This window comes from Astyanax mexicanus, chromosome 6, assembly GCF_023375975.1.
Source record: "Astyanax mexicanus isolate ESR-SI-001 chromosome 6, AstMex3_surface, whole genome shotgun sequence".
Taxonomy (NCBI): Eukaryota; Metazoa; Chordata; class Actinopteri; order Characiformes; family Acestrorhamphidae; genus Astyanax; species Astyanax mexicanus.
The window spans coordinates 36,608,641-36,627,127 of record NC_064413.1 but is presented as its reverse complement, the minus strand read 5'-3'; the positions used below and the strand labels follow the sequence as shown (position 1 = coordinate 36,627,127).

Genomic DNA, 18,487 nt, shown 5'->3' with positions numbered 1-18,487 from the left:
TTTCATTGTGTGGCATTTTAACTGTATTGTTATTCCTGGTTTTGCTAAGGTTTCCCTATTTATATATATTTTTAAATATTTTTTAGCCAATATAGTTATTGTCATTATAATTTGATCTTAAACATCTTCTCTCACTATTGTAGTGAATTATAATGTCACTAGTGTTGTAGTGGATTGTATGCAGAGGCTTACTTAATCTTATTTTGAAAAATATCTCCTTTATTACACTTTTGTACAAATTCACAAATGGTTAAAATCCATAAATGTTACAAATGTTCAAGAATCCAAACTATTTACAAAAATGAAAATGTACTACATCTTTTTGTCACTTCAAAATGAAAATAATATGACTGTCATTTTGTTGCATATATTATGCATCTTTAGCACTCTGGAAAAGAAAATCAGAAAAAAATAATCAGATTCTTTCATTCTGATTTACATGTATATTAACTTTAGTTATTAAATCTATAACAAATATTCATTTCATATTTTGTTTTTATAAAACCATCAACTTTATTTTTCAATAAGGCCACAATAAACCAAGCATAATAGGTTGTTTGATTGTTAAAAATATTGTTGCTTTATTGCTATTCATGTTTTGCTGAGTAATATGTCTTAATTTCAATTTTAAACAGATATGATACATATATTTATATATTTAAATACACTAACATGCCAAAGTAGGATACAGACTAATATCATGTTTTCCATGTCCCATGGAATCTAAAGAACGCTAAACAGGCCTGTAGCACAAAAAAAAAGCAGATAACTCACGACGCTTTACCATGAGCATGCTGGCACACACACTGGTGTTCTGCCTCACTCAGAAGATAACACCTTACAACTTATATAAGTGTGAGAGTTTCAAAACTGCCCTCTGAGATAACACTTCATTATCGGTTTACATACTGCTATCCTATGATTTTTGGCATGTTTGTGTATATTACAGAATTTCCTTTTTCCTTTTTTTTTTTTTTTAAAACAGTGTTTAAGCAGTGGTTTGATTTCATTATGTCTACCTATTTACTATACATATCAACAACTTAAACAAAGTCCTATGTTTTCCTACCTTAAGTTTGTCCAAAAATCCTTTTTTATGGAATCCTCCAAAAGCACGGAGCATTTTGGGAGTTGGAGGTTTGGGTCCAAACAGCGCCAGGCCTTTCTTCTTCTCTTCTTCTACTTTAGCAGCAGCTGGACCTTTAGCTTTCATCAGTTTCCTGTAGGAAAAAAGAGGTATTCAGTACTGACTGATATAACTGATATTATTAATATAAATGTTATACAGTACCTCAGAGTTCATATGAGCTTATTTTAGCCTATCGAGCTCACCTTCCCTTCCTGGCCAGGACTTTCTGTGACTCTGGGTAGTGAACCAGGATGTCATTGAGGTCTTTCTTATCCAGCACGAAGAGGTTGGCAAATCCGTGTGCTGCCACATTAGCTGTTCTTCTGTTCCCTCCATTAGCTGAGGACTGTAAAAGACTGGAATAGAGTCATATTAATGTGGTCTGTCTCTTCCACAACAACTAAGTGCTTGTGCATTCACTTATTCACTTTTAATATAACCTTACCTGATCTCGCCAAACACACAGCCTGCCTTTAGTGTCACAAACACAATTTTGTTGTCAGGTCCGCCAATCACCTGCACCTCCCCAGCTTTGATGATGTACATCTCTTTACCAATGTCTCCCTGTGGGCCAAATCAGAGTAATATTAACGTCTTGAGACCCTGCATCCCTATATGGGGACATTAAATTTCTCTGCCTCTCTGGACCATGATACCTTTTTTACATGTTTTAAAACGCTGACCCTTTGGCCTCATATAGAGACAACCGTATGAGATGCTCATACCATCTTGTGGTCACATGACAACATTACACTCAATTGATTGAGAACAAGATGCTGGGAAACCCAGTCAAAGTTTTTTACAACCAGTCCAGACAGAAACATGGGCCAGATAAAAGTTCTCTTCCAATTTTACATGTAAAACTGGTTTGTTTAATACTGTAGAAAGCTAAAATGTAGCTTTTGGACTAATTGTGTTCTTATGATCCCAAATGTCAAGGATCAATTTAAATGTTAAAATAAACAACTTCCTGTAGAAAGACAAAGTTTAGTTCTGATTTTTTTTTAGGTCCAACTAAATACAAATAGCTAGAAGAAATAAAAAATGCACACCAAGCAAAAGTCTGAGTTTTAGGAGGTTAAATCCTAAAACACTGTTCTGTGAATAGAACTTGAATGAGCATAAATGATGAATGAATTAATGCTCGAATACATTTATTTGGCGATTATAATGCATATTCTCCAGAAAGTCAGCCATTTCACAAATTTAATTAATGCAAACAAACAAAGCTTATTTTAATTCTCATAGTAAAACAGTGTGACAAGACATGACAAGACAAAACAACTCAAGAACTCAAGAAAAAAAAGATAACATATAACTTAACATCTCTGTTAGAAGTATAATTTAATTAATTCGCTTTCTGAGGGGCAGTGTTTAAATATTATGAGAGGTTCTATAGATGTCAAAATTTTAAAAATATTCCCGTCCAATTAGGTGTGTCTATAATTTAGTTAATTGAACTCACCTTCTTACACACAAAGTCTCCAGGCAGATAGACAATAGACTTCAGCCTCAGCAACATGTCCACCAGCATCTGATTATCACATCCCTGCAGCAACACAACAGTCAGTGACTGTGTTACTGTGTACCTTCCATTTCTTTAGCCTGAAAAAGAGCCTAATATTAACCTGAAGTTTATTTTACCTTAAACAGTTCAATCTTCTGGAATGTGGCGAGGTTGATGTCCACAGCGATGGCTGTTCTCATCACCAGAGGCATCTGCACCAGCAACTCTGACTCATCTTAGGTAAGGACAGCATACAAGCCTCTCAGAATTATTTATTTAATAGAGCAGAATAAAATCGTTTTTTACTTGTTAAAGCAAAGTACATTTAAATGGCTGTTAAACTACATTTAGTGTTACATTGCCTGACCAAAAGAAAGGTCACACACTTGTTATAATATTTCGTTGGACAGCCTTTTAGCTTTGATTGCGACACACATTTACTGTGGCATTGTTTCAAAAAGCTTCTGCAATGTCTTAAGATTTATTTCAATCTAGTTTGCATTCATTTTTCACCAAGGTGTTGCATTGATGATGGTAGAGGCTGACCACTGTGCATCCCAAAGATTCTGGGGTGAACAATCCATGTGTGAAAATGATGATCTCATGCTCCCTGAATCACTCTTTCATACTTTCATCCCCATAAATCCTGCCACTGTCATCTTGGAATATGCCCGTGCCATCAGGGAAGAAAAAATCCAATGATGGAATTGGAACCTGGTCTATATTCAGTATATTCAGGTACTCAGCTGACCTCATTCTTTCAGCACATACTGTTGCTGAACCCAGACCTGCTGACCAACAGGTCAGCAGCAACCCCAGATCATTTGTTTAGTAAAATCCAGGTAGAGGCTTTTTTTGGACAGGCAGTGTATAACTAAATTAAATGATTATTTGTATTTCTTTTTCATACGTAAAATATTTATTGCATTACTAATTCAATAAACTAGGAAAATATTTTCCACTCCTGCCGACAGTTCTTACCCAGCATGCCCTGTGAGTCCCAGGTGTAGTTGTACCATGTACGCACTCTGTGCTGCACCAGTTTAGGAATACGATTAGTCACCATATAGGCAACACATGAGTCCATAGAGGCTCGGAAATAAGTCTGTCCAGCAGTGGCTGCTCCAATGACGTCTCTCATCTGCAATACAATGTTATCCACTTAAATAGCAACACTCAAATCATTAGTCCTGCTAGACTTTTAAAACAGGACATTTTAAACATTTAAACAGTACTACTGCTAATGATAGCTGTTCTACATCAGCAACTACAGTGTAATGGAATGGATCCTACACTGGCCTAAAACTAAAACTGTACTATAGCTATTTATCTTATAAGAGGATGAATGGAGAGGGTTTTGGATCGATCCTGCAGGGATGGATTCTACACCTGTTATCTTTTACCTGCCCAATCAAACTTGAGAAGACAAAGACACCAACAAAAAAGTTTGTCAACTGAAACGAGATCTCAAACACTGTGTGAGGCTCTGGCAGTCCGCCAATGTTGATCAGGGTCCGCACAGCAAAATAGTAACAGCGCAAGTACCTGTAGAGAAAAGCATGCATACTATCAGTATTCAACCTCTATAAAACCATAATAAACACAGCAAACAGACATAGAGATAAATGAAAAATAGCGAAGCCCATGCTAAAAAAAAAAAAGAATAATATTAGTGCAAAAAAAAAAAATGCTGAAGCAAGTAGAGAAAAAAGTCTACCTCACCTAAAAAATGCAAAAAACTAATAGTAGGTAATCTGAAAATCTGATCTGAAGTGGTGTTTTTACTGAATAGCAACTGAGAACGAGGATATAATATTCAAGTGCAAGCAGTGATTCAAAGTAAAAAGTAAAAGACACTGGTAATATTTCATAAATGGTAATAAATGACAATATATAATACATTATTAAGCTTAATATGTATCAAAAAGTCTACTAACTGTAAATTGTAAATTTTCCAGAAAGAAAAAAAGAAAGGCTGTGGCTTTTTTTTTAACCATTCTTGCGGGATACTACTTTTCTTAAACATTCTTTTTCGATTACAACTTATGTTTATTGTCTGATGATAAGTTTTAATAAAACTAGCAAAAAAAGCAAAGTCAATGCAAAAAAAGATTCTGCAATAAGCAAAAAAGCCAAGCAGATACAAAAAATCTACCTAAATAAAATGTAAAAACTAAAAATGTTACTGTTTGATGTAACAAAGAGTGTGCCATATTGTATGATGCACAATAATATCAATATATTTGTAACAATAATAAATCCACATTGTGATAACAGTATTCTGTATTGAAAGCAGTATTTTTGCTATTCACTTTAAAGTTGTAATTGTATCTGCTATTCGGAAATTGTGAAACTTTAGATTTTTTTCACACAATACAAAACTTATTCTTCTTATGATCTCAAGATATATATTTTTTGTAAAACTGTAACATAGCAAATAATAGACATGACTAAGAATCCAAAGCCAATGCAAAAAAAAAAAAAAAAAAAAGCCAAAGCAAAAATGTGTACAGTCAAAAAGTCTACCTGGCCAAGAACGATGGACAAAAAAAAGGCACCAAACAAATAGTTGGTCATCTGAAAGATCTGACCAAATAAGGTGTCTGGAAAAGGTAGTTCTGCGATCATCAACAGGGATTTCTCTGAGTAGAAGAAACACCTCAGGTAGCTATGAGAATATAAAAAAGGCTTTTGCTGGCACAATGTTATAGAGAGAGGATTTCCAGTCAAAAATACAAAAAGTCAAAGAGTCTGTATAATGTTTCTGATTCTATGCTTAAACAGTATTCTTTACTTACATTAAAACACAAATACATTTACAACCTGCAGATTTCGATTAAAGAAGCATCACAATATAAAGATACTTACGCACTCCCTACTCCACTGTAGACCCACTTGGTTGTTCCAATGCCTTCATAGGCAGAGGCTACATAATAGACACAGGCGTTGAGATGAAGGATGAACAGAAGATATCCAATGGTACGAATAACTCTGAGAAACAAACAAAAATGTATAAAAAAACGATCAGTATATTCAAACTACCTTGCTGAAATAACTAGTGAAGCTGATTAACCAACTGACAGTAGCTTCTAACCAGCAGGAATGTGCTTTGTTTGAGTTTAGCTGCGGTTTAGCTGCTTCTTGTTGATAATCATGACCATGCTTGTTAAACAGATTGATCAAATAAAACAAACATATGGTGATGCTGGAGCAACTTAACAGCATAAGGTGTGTTTTCACCTGGATGGTAATTTTTTTTAAAACCAGCATAGACCACGTGAAACCAGATACCAGTAAAAGCTTGTATCAAGCTTTCACTTTTTCAACAGGGCACAGAGCTGCTGTTTTATTAAACAAATCTTCTTCAGAAAAACTTTAAACTTCAAAAGCTTGATAACTTTTAGATTACGTACCTCCAGATGTAAGCCTTGGTCAGAATTCCCTCAAGACGATCACTGAACTCAAAAAAGGCCTCAAACTTAAAAAAAAAAGCAGGCATCCATGACTACACAAGTAAAAAAGAATATCTAGGACCAGTTTGCAAAATATTGGAAACACTTGAAGGTCTATGTTTTCAATTTTCCCCATATTTTAGAATAATAGTTGAGGCATTTATAAAACAACACAGATAATACTGTATTCAGGTAGAAGCATACATGTCCCATGACTTTTGCCATGTGGGATCTGGATGTGGGATTAGGATCATGATCGTTTCCTCTCGCTACACTGTGCACTATGGGTTGTAATGCCGTTTATGAGATATTTCCAGTACACACATGATACTGTGGATTGATGGTGTTTTCCTGCAAACCTTAAACATGTAATGTTCCATTCATCTGGCACCCACTATCAGACCACGCTCAAACTCCAATAATTCATGTCATCTTTCCAGCGCTTAAATTAACAGGCATTTACGAATTCACATCTAGGGCCATTTTCAGACCAGCACTATTTGGCCTGGTTAAAACTAACTTTTGTTTGTACACTTAGTGCAGTGCATTGATTAAGCAGGTGTGAAAACAGCAATTGCACTTGGTTGAGCTTGAGGAGGGGGTCTCGGTCCGGTTCCAAATGAACTCTGAAGCGGTTCACTTGTGGTGAGAATGTGATCCAGTCTCAATCCGACCCAGCTATCAAAGCTACTTTTATTAGCACTAAACTGCTGATAAGGCACAGTTAAATCTGATATATAAGTGAAAAGTTCACTGCTCGTAGTCATGCGACTCCATTTACTACGTGTACATTTGCACTGCACGTCCAAATACTGTGCTTGAAAGCGCAGCGTTTTAGTTTAGTGAAAAACAAGCACACACTGCACAAATATACGTGGTGGAACACAGAATTTACTTTCTTGCTCCTGCACCAGACAGCTCTGACCAATGAGAGGAGAGAACATGTTTGCGTGGTTAATTGGTGCGCATTATGGTGTGTTTAGGTTTGTGCCTGTGTGAAACCAAACCAAACAGAGGGAGAAAACACTCCAAGAAAACAGACTAATCAACTGATTTGGACCATAGAAACCAACTACAGGTATGAATACGCCCTTATTCAAGTGTACTTGTACAAGCCGTCCCCTGAGGTAACACTCCACATTCAATTGGTATACCGCTATCCCATGACTTTTAGCCTTGTCAGTATAAAATTGAATTAAGCAGAAATTAAAAATTTTCATTTAAGCATAAGCCTTAGCTTTTAAACCATCAAAATTATTTAAAATTTAAGATAAAAGAAATTGTTAATTCAGGTGTTTCCAATCCTTTGATTATAAATTACAACAAAACAACATATAATATAATGTGTGACAGTTTCAGAGATGCATACCCTCATGAGGCGATTGGCTCTGTAGATGGAATGGAAGCCAAATGGAATATACAGCACATCCAGAGGCAAGACTGATATCAGGGCATTCTTAGCAGGAAAGCATGTAGGGAGAAAGCATCCCAATAAAATCAATTAACTACATGATTTAAATGTATTTACTTAAAAAATATATTAGTTTCTTTTTTTAGTACCTGAAATTTGGAAGTCTCCCTGTAGTGCTTCTTAATGACAGCTCTGTCAAACTGAGAATACAGAGACATTTGTTGAATGTTGATCAATGTGTTTATTGACCAATAATGAACTATCTATTCAAGTAGTCACTTACGATGATATCCCCACCCCTACAGAACTGCAGCCGTGGCTGAAAAATGACCATGTCGATGAGGTACATCAGGTCAGCCAAGATATCTAAGGTAAACCATATAGGAATCATCCCAGGAGTGTGATAGGGGAAAGCCATGCGGACAGGTATGAACCACAGGTTGTAGTTGAAGGCGATGGTCACAATGCTTAGCCAAGTGATGTATCTGCGATCTGAGGAGAAGTGAGACAGAAGAAAAAAAAATTAGAGACCACTTAAAAATTTCGAGTTTCTTTGTTTTTTTTTTCCTGCTTGAATTTTTGCACCAGGAGTGGCATACAGTAATCCAAAAGCAGTGTGTAAGACTGGTTTATTTGAAGTCTGAAAGCTCTGGTTCTTTTTTGTTATTTCTGCCATTTTTTGATTTCTGCAAATAAATGCTCTAAATGACAATATTTTATATTATAGTTTATATAATAAAACAAAAATGTTCCTTTTACTCAAACATATTCCTATAAATAGCAAAATCAGATAAACTGATTCAGAATCTAAAATGGTCTATTTTTTTCCAGAGCTGTATAAATGCAATATATTTGTACCAGGTCTATGGTTAATAGGAGTTATAAGAAGTTGTCAATAAATCAAAGTACTGAGACAATTGAGATATTTGTTTTTTTGCAATACTGATCAAGTAAAAAACATAGTATTGATTTTTATTTTTTAATTTTAGACAATTACAAGACAATGCACGATATCAGGCAATGGTTCATTTATTACTAAGTTTAATCCCCGCTGACTAGATATCAGTGTTAAATCCCACAGTTCTGATTGGATAAAAACTTTTTTTTACTCAGATTTGTACAGCACAACTTGTTTTTATACTGTGTATACAGTACACCATTATCTATGTTACAGTATTGCAATATATTGCAATATATTAAACTGCAACCTCAACCATAGTGTGTGCACTGGATTCTGTGTCTAACCTGTAAATGGGTCGATGGATGTCCCCAGGACTTTATCCATCTTGTCCTCAATAGGTTTCAACAGGACATCTAGGAAGGTGCACTCAATTTTTGGCCAAAAAGACTTCTCCTCTGTGGCTGGATCAGCTTCTGCTTTCTTGTCATCTTTCTTTTCCTCCTTCTTCTCTTCTTTCTTCTCTTCTTTCTTCTCTGCCTCTGCAGCCTTTTTGGCCTCCTCCTTTTTCTTCTTTTCTTCCTCCTCCTTTTTCTTTCTCTCCTCCTCCTCCTTTTTCTTTCTCTCCTCCTCCTCCTTTTTCTTTCTCTCCTCCTCCTCTTTTCTCTTCTTCTCCTCCTCTTGCTTTTTCAAGTAATCTACTTTTCTCAGCACAGGTGCTGTGTTCGTGCACAGACAAAACCAACCAACCAATTAATCAGACAAACAAACAGAAATACTATTTTACAGATTTAAAATTCATTTATGGTTGAGCTTTTGATTACAGTTTCTTTCAGAATTTAATATTTTCTTTATTCTAGTTGGACACAGAACACTGTGTCTAAGAATGCACAGTGTGCACAGAAAAAAATGCTTATTATTTAAAATAGGTTGTTGTTGTTGTTGTTGTTAGGATGGTAAATGTTAATATATTATTAGGCCTAAAATGTATCATAAACTGTGGTTACGGTTGCTTCTCTTTTGAGAGATGTATTTTCAATGTTTTACATAGCCATTAGTCAGATTTGGTGTTTTTTTTGTTTCACACTGCCACACAGACAAAACATCTGTGTTATAAATAATAAAAAAAAACTGATTTGTGACTCTTTTATCTGCTGTCTGAATGTACCTTGCTAGTATAAAAAAAATCTTTAAAAGTATATATTTATGATGAGCATAGAAAATGTATAGAGACTTTCTTATTCTTATACAGAACATTATGTAAGTTTTAATAATGTTCTAAACAGATTCATACATGTTTGTTTGCTCTCTTTTTACTGTACATAAAAACAAATTCAAATGCATAAAAACGAATTATATTGAGAATAACTAAAGCAGTTTGCTAAATACATAACAGTGCCACTCATCCGACATATCATAATTTTCAAATATCATCCTAATTTTGTTACCATTACACTGAACAATATGTTAAGCACTAAGAACAACTAAAGGAGTTTATACTCACTGACTGGAGGGCTCCGCTCTGGGGAAGATGCATAGGGGTCAACGACCTTCTCCTTATACATGTTCGTTCTTTCACGCATTCGTTTGATTACATCTCGAAGTTGATCATCTGAGTACTTGTTTATTATGATTGGACGTGGAGGAGAAGGAGCTTTTTCTTCCCTGAGGAAAAACAAATTGAAACACATTTTAAAAGTGAACAACTGCAGGCTTATGCACTACTTCCAGCAACAACAAACTAATACAATACCAAGATTGCACAAAAAGATGCACAAAAAGAAGAACAACACACATTCTTGATATCAGCTCTATGTAGCATTTATATCTTAAAATAAAATTGATGCTCCCCTGACCAAGAGAGTTAATAGCGACTCTGTCATTGGTATTCCTTGCTTGGAATGCTGCTAACTGTCCTATGTAATTCCAGTGAAGAAAGCAGCAGATTTTCCCATTTCCTCCGTAATTTACAGAACCAATTACCCAACAAACTCATTAGGACTCCCCCTATCACTAGTGATGCCCCAACACCAGGAGGGTAAAGACTAGCACATGCCTCCTCCGATACATGTGAAGTCAGACTCCGCCTCTTTTCGAGCTGCTGCTGATGCATCATTGCTGAGTAGCATCACAGCACACTCGGAGGAAAGCGCAACGACTCGGTTACAGTACATCAGCTCACAGATGCCTTGTGTTGTTAACATCACCATTTGGAGAGATGTGGGGAGAGAGTGCCATCTTCCCACCCTGAGAGAGCAAGGTCAATTGTGCTCTCTCAGGGCTCCGGCAGCTGATGGCAAGCTACATAAACAGGATTCGATCCGGCGATCTCCTGATCATAGTGGCAGCTCTTAGCCCTCTGAACCACTTAGACCCCATATTATTCAGCTTTTATTTAGTATTTTTATTCAGTATTCAGTTTAGTGATTTATTGCATGCAGTATGCAAGCAGGGGAATGGCCATACCAAATCCTTCAGCTTGCACATCTTGTGGTAATCGAATGCATAGTTTAAGGATCATTATTCTGCTGTGCAATCCATTCTTTTTTCATCTTTAGCTTTTTATAGACAGTGTGATGCTAACTTTCACTATTTGCTGGTATTTCATTCCTCCTTCCACAAATAAAATGTTGTCCATGCCATTGGCTGCAACACAAAAATTCCCCCCCTGTGATTCATTTTTAGAGGGGTGTTTTTCATGCAGTCTTTATAGTCAGTTCACTCCACCATATTGGCAACACAGCCAAGCAGTTATTTCACCTCATAAAAGAACATCTTCTTATCTGTTTGTATGGGTAGAGACCAAGCTGCAGCTAGCTGATGTTTTTTGTTGAAGAGCAGCACTTTATCCATAAAGGGGCACCATAATCGATGTTCTGAGAAATCCCATCCATACAACAGTCGTTGGCCTGCCTCCTCATTAATAAGGTATCGGATATTAAAACCAGTTCCCAATCAGTAATAATGTACTGCAGTTATTGTCTTTGTCCCCATCTGCTGGTAAATATTTAACAATACAGCTTCTTAAAACAAAGTGTTGTAAATTCTTTGAGGAAAGAAAGGCTGTAGATGAGAATTGGGGAATATGAACAAATTGTAATTCAAACTCAAAAACAAAAGCACACCATAAACAGGATGAACTGCCCACTGAAGGCAGAACTGCCCACTCATCCTCCTGCAGGCAGCTGAATCTCTCTGTGACGCTGAGGGATAAACGGGGGGATGAGTTCTTCATTACAGTAGCGGTCGCTACGGGGTCCTTGCTACTTTGATGTAGGCGTTGTTTCTTTCTTTTTTGTTCATTTTCTCGGCCCCATCACTTAAAACTCAGTAGCTCCCGAGAGCTCCTTAAATCACAAGAGCTGCAAATCTTGTAATCTTCTCTCGGCTCCTCACCTCAGTAATCTTCCCGCTCTCTGGCAGACACTCACCGACCACATGAGCAATGTTTGTGTTTGCTGAACTGATTCTCAGGCTCCACTCTTTCCCTCACTTGGGTCTCCAGCTTGTGATGCTTTAATTAATTAAGCTGGATTCTTTATTTAATCGGCTTCTTAATCAAACACAGGATCTGGCCAGCAGGCCTGTTCACCTTAATCTGTAATTGGGCTGACTCCCTGAGTTATTTTAGTCACACAGTCAACACAGACTAAATGCAGACTAAATAAAATAAATGCACATTATTGTTTGTGCAGGTATGACTACAGATGTGTGAAGAAATGTATGTGGAAATGTTACTGTACTACCCTTCCCCTGGTGGTTGTCCGTTTGCCGGCGGGTCAGCAGGTTTCTCCTCTGGTTTTGGGGCAGGAGCTGGAGCAGGGGCAGGTGTTTGGGCTAGAGATGGTATTAGACACACACACACACACACACACACACACACACACACACATTAAATAGGGCTCCCCTGAGACTTGCTAAACAGTCAACATGCACATGGTTTAGTAACTTATAAACATAAGTTTACACACATACACACATACATACACACATACATACATACATACATACATACATATATACATACATACATACATACATACATATATACATACATACATACATATATACATACATACATACATACATATATACATATATACATACATACATATATACATACATACATACATACATACATACATATATACATACATATATACATACATACATACATACATATATACATACATACATACACACATACATACATACATACATACATGCATATATACATACATACATACATACATACATACATACATACATACATACATACATACATACATACATACATACATACATATATACATACATACATACATACATATATACATACATACATATATACATACATACATACATACATACATATATACATGCATATATACATATATACATACATACATACATACATACATACATACATACATACATACATACATGCACATGTACATATGCCCACACAGTTCTTCAAAGAGTTGGTATAGGACAAGTTTAGCTTACAAAAGAATCTTTACCATAAGTGGATGGTTCTCCCAAACCCTAAACATCATTTTAAGTAGGGCTGCACTATATATGCAGTGGTGGCTCAGTGGTGAGAGCACTGGGTTCTTGATGACAGGGTTGTGTGCTAGGTACCCAGGTAGCAGGCTGCCACTGTTGGGCCCTAGAGCTAGAGACTAATTACTCCCTGAGCGCCTCAGTGATGACTGCCCACCACTCCAGCTACGTGTGTTCACTGTATGAGTGTGTGTTTGCTCACTAATGTGTATGTGTGTGTTCACTGCATGGAAGGGTTAAAGTCAGCGGCCACAATCTAGATGTGCCCAGCATAAGTAGGGTAAATATACCTTGTCTTGTTTTGGATGAGCAATAGTCACATTTCAAGTGAGAAAATAAGAGAATCTGGACAGTGAACATTTCCAAGGGTGATCATGTACAAGAGTGTTTATTACACTTTTTCTATTTGTGGCCATTCAGATCACAATCATAAAATATCCAGGGTTTATCAGTCATTCACTCACCTGGGGCTTTTTCCTCTTTGTCTTCTTTGGGCTCATTTTTGTTGTCTGCGGGTTTTTCATCCTGTAAATTGCAGCAACAATTTGAAATGGCCCAAAATTAAAACGCACATTTTTTGACGTATGCATGCAAAGTTTCAGAACCCATGATCAAAATACTTGTAGCTAGAAAGTACAAGATTACCCGATTTCCTTAAAGTAAAGTTAAATATGACAAAAACCGTCAATTATTTAAATAATATTTTAAATAATTTAAAATGTTACAGTTTCAAAATGGAAAGGGAATAAAGCAAACATTTGGACACACTGTATGGCCAGTAGAATACTTGGTATCTATCTAATCTAACTTAGTTTTTCCAAGCTTCTAGTCAAATGGAAATAAAATTGGTTTTCCACAAACATTTGCTGGCATTTAATTCCTGCTTTCTACCAGTAAACTTTTAAAACCAGTACATTTTTTATTGTTTCTGGTAACTCTTGAATGATGGTCATTTTTGTGCTAAATCTAGCCAAACTGGGTACTGAATTTCCTCTTTTTCCATTCCTCTCACCATGAACTGTTTCTGTTAACTTCTGCTTTGATAATACACTAAAAACTGAAGAAACTGCTACCTTCATATTGATCTAGTTTTTACCATTCTAGATAGATGAGCCAATTGCTGCAGAGTGTTGAGTTGATGTTTGTGGAGTATTTATAAAGTTTTTCCCCACTTTGCATCACCTGATGGGTCTCCCACATGTATTTTTTTCTTTCAAAATGTAAGGATTGTCCAGTAGAAATACCCCTGAATGTTTTTTTCTTTTGGATAATTTGACAAATAATTTGACAAATAATTTGACCAATCCTGCATTGTGGTATCACTGGCCTTTACTAATGAATGGCTATAAAGTTATAAGTTATTTGAGAACTCAGATTTCTTGGCACGTCCAAAGGTTTTCGTAGTTTTCTTTTCCTTTTTTATCTCTAAAATTGGACACACAAATAAAGGTGGTACATATGAGAATGATCTTTTATAGACAATAGAAAACAGTAGAAATAACTGATTTTAGATATGTTAGATAGTTAGATAGTTTAGATAGTGCTAATGTTTCTAATTCTCATCAATTAATTAATATTATAGTACTATTTATTTCTTATTTATTTCTATTTATTTCTGTTATAAATCACTGCTCTTAAATCTGTGAAGTGATTCTTTTTCTTGTTTATTTAGGCTGTAATGCAAAGTAAGAAGCTTAATCTCAGTTTGTGATATATATATATAGTGCTGATAAAGCATTTTTGTGACTGTTTTTATCTACTAGGTCTGCTCAATGTATAACTGCCAAGGAGATGGAGCCTGCTTTGGATCACATCCAGAGTTCACAAAGCCATTTATATACAAAGTTTATGTGCAGACTATTGTCAATACAGTTAACATTAACAACAGACCTCATAACATATACAATATAACAATATATGTACATAAACACAGTACCAGTACCAAAAGTTTGAAAACACCTTAATTAAATATATTATTATATATTTTTTATATTAATAAAGTTTAGTAGTATTTTATAATCCCAAAATCATCCAAACATTTTTTAAGCAATAACAACAACAACAAAAAAAGGATTGGTACCACATTTCGCCTAATGTGTTCTTGCTGACTCAACTTAAACTTATTGGGCCAGTTTCCCGGACAGGGATTAATCCTAGTTGTAGGCTATATTTTCCTTTCAATGCAGAATCTCCATTCAAAATACTGTATAGTTCAAGACTAGACTTCACCCTTGTCTGGGAAACTGCCTCATTGTTATTGGACTTTATTTAAGGCTTTTTGCTCAATCAGCATGATAAAAAAATAGTCATTTAAATATTTGTAAATTGTTTATTTACAGTATACCGATGTCCACAATAAAAAATAGACTGCCAATTACAACATTTATAGAGGAAGTTTAAATATCCAGATGTCCAAAAGTAATAACTGAATGTTCTCAGTGCACAGGTAAAACCATTACAGCATACCTTTTCTGCCTGAGGTGCTGGTGCTGGAGCTGGGGCTGCAGGTGCTGGTGCAGGAGCTGGGGCTGCAGGTGCAGGAGCTGGAGCTGGAGCTGCAGCAGGTCCAGGAGCAGGGCTGGGAGGGTCTGGGGCTGGGGTCGGACCCACCACAGGCCCCTTGATGAGTTTCCTCAGTGAGCTAAACATGCTTGTGGCAGACTTCTACTTCTGCTGCCGTCTGGTTGGACTTGAGGAGATCTCTTTTATGCTTATCCTCTCACTGCTCCCTAAAGCAACTGTCCTCATAACATGAGGGCCTGATGCAATTAGTGCTTTTAGACCACTAATACCCACCTGCAACACCAATCCCACAGTGTGAACTGAGGCCATATGCAGTATCATAACACCACTCATAACTCCAGAATTGATGTATTTGTAATATAGGACTGGTAAAGATAGTATTTTATACCAGATATACAGATAAAAGTAAGTTTTGTGAAAGTATATTAAATATTTTTGTATTGTCCATCATTGTGTGCATTTGGCAGTAACATTTTCAACACTTTGTGTTGAGAAACAATTACTTGTTTTTGAAGAGACCCACTTTGAGAAATACACTCTGAATAATTTACACTGCATTCAATCCAGTTCACTTTGCTTGATTTGTGCTGCTCATATGAAGCCAAGAGCCACTTACTTAATTAAACCTTATAAGCCTCTTCAGTTAAAAGGGATTACTGGTGTGGTCTGATTGGGCAGGTGGAGAATGTACACAATGAGAAAGGAGATCTTGGCCTGAAAATGCCAGCCAGCACTTTTTCATAGAACCAGCAAAACAGTCTTAGATGAAGCAGAAAGATATTAAAGTAGGCCTGAGAAAAGTGCTAAAATGTATTAAAGATTATTTAATCTTTAAGTCTGTTTTGGATCAGTATTTAAATTAGAAAAAATAGTATAGCTTAGATAATACCAGATCCCCTCCTAAACAACCTCAAAAAGTGTTAAAGAACTAATAATATATCTAATCTGAAATATCAAATCTGTTTTCAAATTGAATATCATTTCTCTTTTGTATTTGTCTTGAAAAACTATTTATTTTATAGCTCTTTTTGTTAATCCTGTACACTGATATGACATGTGTCCCATGAGTCCAAAGAAATATGTGTATGGGGTCTCCTGCTTAGAATGTATATGTGATTTCTGCTGAGTCACATGTCTGTTCGCAAAGACAGTTTAAGCCTGACTTGGATAATCATGGTCATTATAACTTACTGTACAGATCCCATCTGGATGGTATATAAAAAATATACACATTTTCTCAAAACTGAACAATATTAAAGATGTTTAATAGAGATGCTAGCATTACTGCTACTGTATGTTGATTGGTTGGTTATCCGATGCTTGAGCATGGTTAATAGTTGGAGTTTAAAAGCTCTGCACTCTGTTTACTATAGAAACATTAAAATATAGGTAGATTACATTCAACTTTCCAAAATTAAACAAATATCCTGTTCAAATAGTTTTATAATATTTTCATTTTGATTTATTTTATCTGTTTAGCTGTATTTATGCCCCCCATTCATTAAAGTAATTTTCTGATAAAACAGGAGAAATAGGAAGAGGGTAGATTCCCCATGCTCTGGCTTTGACTGCACCTCACAGCTTATACAGGTGTGGGCATTCGCAAGCCATTCTCTGAGGTAATTACTTTATGTTACATGTACATGCTGCTATCCCATGATTTTTGGCATGTGATTGTGCATTGGTGTTCAATATTTGATCAGCATTTTCTCCTATTTTGGATAACCAAAAAAAATATATATATATAGTTAATCATGTTTACCAATTCATCCAGATAAAATGTAAATAATAATAATAATAATAATAATAATAATAATAATAATAATAATAATAACAATAATAATAATATTTTTTTATTTTTATAATAATAATAATAATAATAATAATAATAATAATAATAATAATAATAATAATAATAATAATTATTATTATTATTATTATTATTATTATTATTATTATTATTATTAAATAAAACTGCTGTACTCTTCACGTTTCACAGCGTCGTTTGCCCCAGAAACACCGTGGCTGTTGAATGAAGCACTAGCCAATCCCAGCAGTGCATGCGCACAGCTGCTAGCCAATCGCTGAGCAGGAGGCGAGGCAGAAAACGTTTATATTATTTACAGCGTTGTTTTGCGGTGTTTGTGAACTGCCATGGAAATGCAGCCCTACCGGTACATTCTGCTGTAAAAACAAGTGAAACCGGACAAAACAAACAGCGGCTCCAGCCTCAGCTCACTATTATAACTCTAAATATCACCTGCACTTCATTTTCTGTTACTTTTACACTCCACTACCACCACTGCGAACAGCCTGAACAGCAGCTCCCTGCTGCTCTACTGGACATGGGTACGTTCAAGAGACGTGTGCATTAGTTAACATAACGTTAGCTTTCTTATTTAATATTAAAACTACGGGATTGTTGGAGAATTGAGAGTTTTTCTTTTATATTATTATTTCTTGCAAGCAAACACGCAGTATTGTCTACCGTCTTATAACGTTACTACAACGTTGTTCAGGGGTTGCTCTCATATACAGTGTATATAGGTGCACTGTTAAAGTGTAAGTGACCAAAATGTATAACTTTCCAGTTTATTTTTGGTAAATAAAAAAATAAAACCACAGATACATAAAGACAGATATACAGATAATATAAATGACTGAAAACAACTTTTAAACAACTTTTATTTACCATTACATCATAGACATGTGTTAGTTTTGATATTATAAAAAAACGTTTATTTAAAGGCAACAAGCAATACATATACAAGTACATGCAGTACCAGTCCAAAGTTTGAACACACTGGTTTCTCATTATTATTTAAAAATGTTCTGCATTGTAGTTTATTACTAAAGTCATCCAAACTATGAAGAAAAACAAATTGTTTATAAATTGTCTAGTAAAGAAAAAAGAAAAAAGTGTTAAACAAACCAGAAAATGTTTTATATTTTAGATTTTTCTTGTTTAGATGACAGCTTTGCACATCTTGGCTTTTTCTCAGTC

At 35.5% G+C, this 18,487-nt stretch overlaps 2 protein-coding genes across 3 annotated transcripts in view; one reads left to right on the top strand and one right to left on the bottom strand.

Moving 5' to 3' along the window:
• Positions 1-198: 198 nt before the first annotated feature.
• On the bottom strand, positions 199-15,851 carry LOC103021625 (cyclic nucleotide-gated cation channel beta-3). Of its 2 annotated transcripts, none has more exons than XM_049480235.1 (18): positions 15,427-15,851; positions 13,425-13,485; positions 12,144-12,234; positions 9,902-10,062; positions 8,745-9,116; positions 7,783-7,991; positions 7,649-7,699; positions 7,458-7,544; positions 6,050-6,114; positions 5,505-5,627; positions 5,163-5,304; positions 3,618-3,777; positions 2,774-2,871; positions 2,595-2,678; positions 1,575-1,693; positions 1,333-1,485; positions 1,070-1,220; positions 199-388 (listed from the first exon to the last, which is right to left on the bottom strand). In XM_049480235.1, the coding sequence occupies exons 1-18, from the start codon at positions 15,607-15,609 to the stop codon at positions 371-373; spliced, it is 2,328 nt and encodes a 775-aa protein (XP_049336192.1). In that variant the 5' UTR covers positions 15,610-15,851; the 3' UTR covers positions 199-370. The 2 variants fall into 2 exon arrangements, with proteins under 2 accessions (XP_049336192.1, XP_049336191.1); XM_049480234.1 differs by lacking the exon at positions 5,163-5,304 and adding an exon at positions 4,040-4,181.
• Positions 15,852-17,459: 1,608 nt separating this feature from the next.
• The window catches only part of cnbd1 (cyclic nucleotide binding domain containing 1), a 52,271-nt gene continuing 51,243 nt past the window's right edge, over positions 17,460-18,487 (top strand). The window contains exon 1 of the mRNA XM_007250376.4: positions 17,460-17,832. Coding sequence (XP_007250438.4) covers positions 17,544-17,832 — 289 coding nt within the window. The 5' untranslated portion in view covers positions 17,460-17,543. The remainder of the gene's footprint in view (positions 17,833-18,487) is intronic.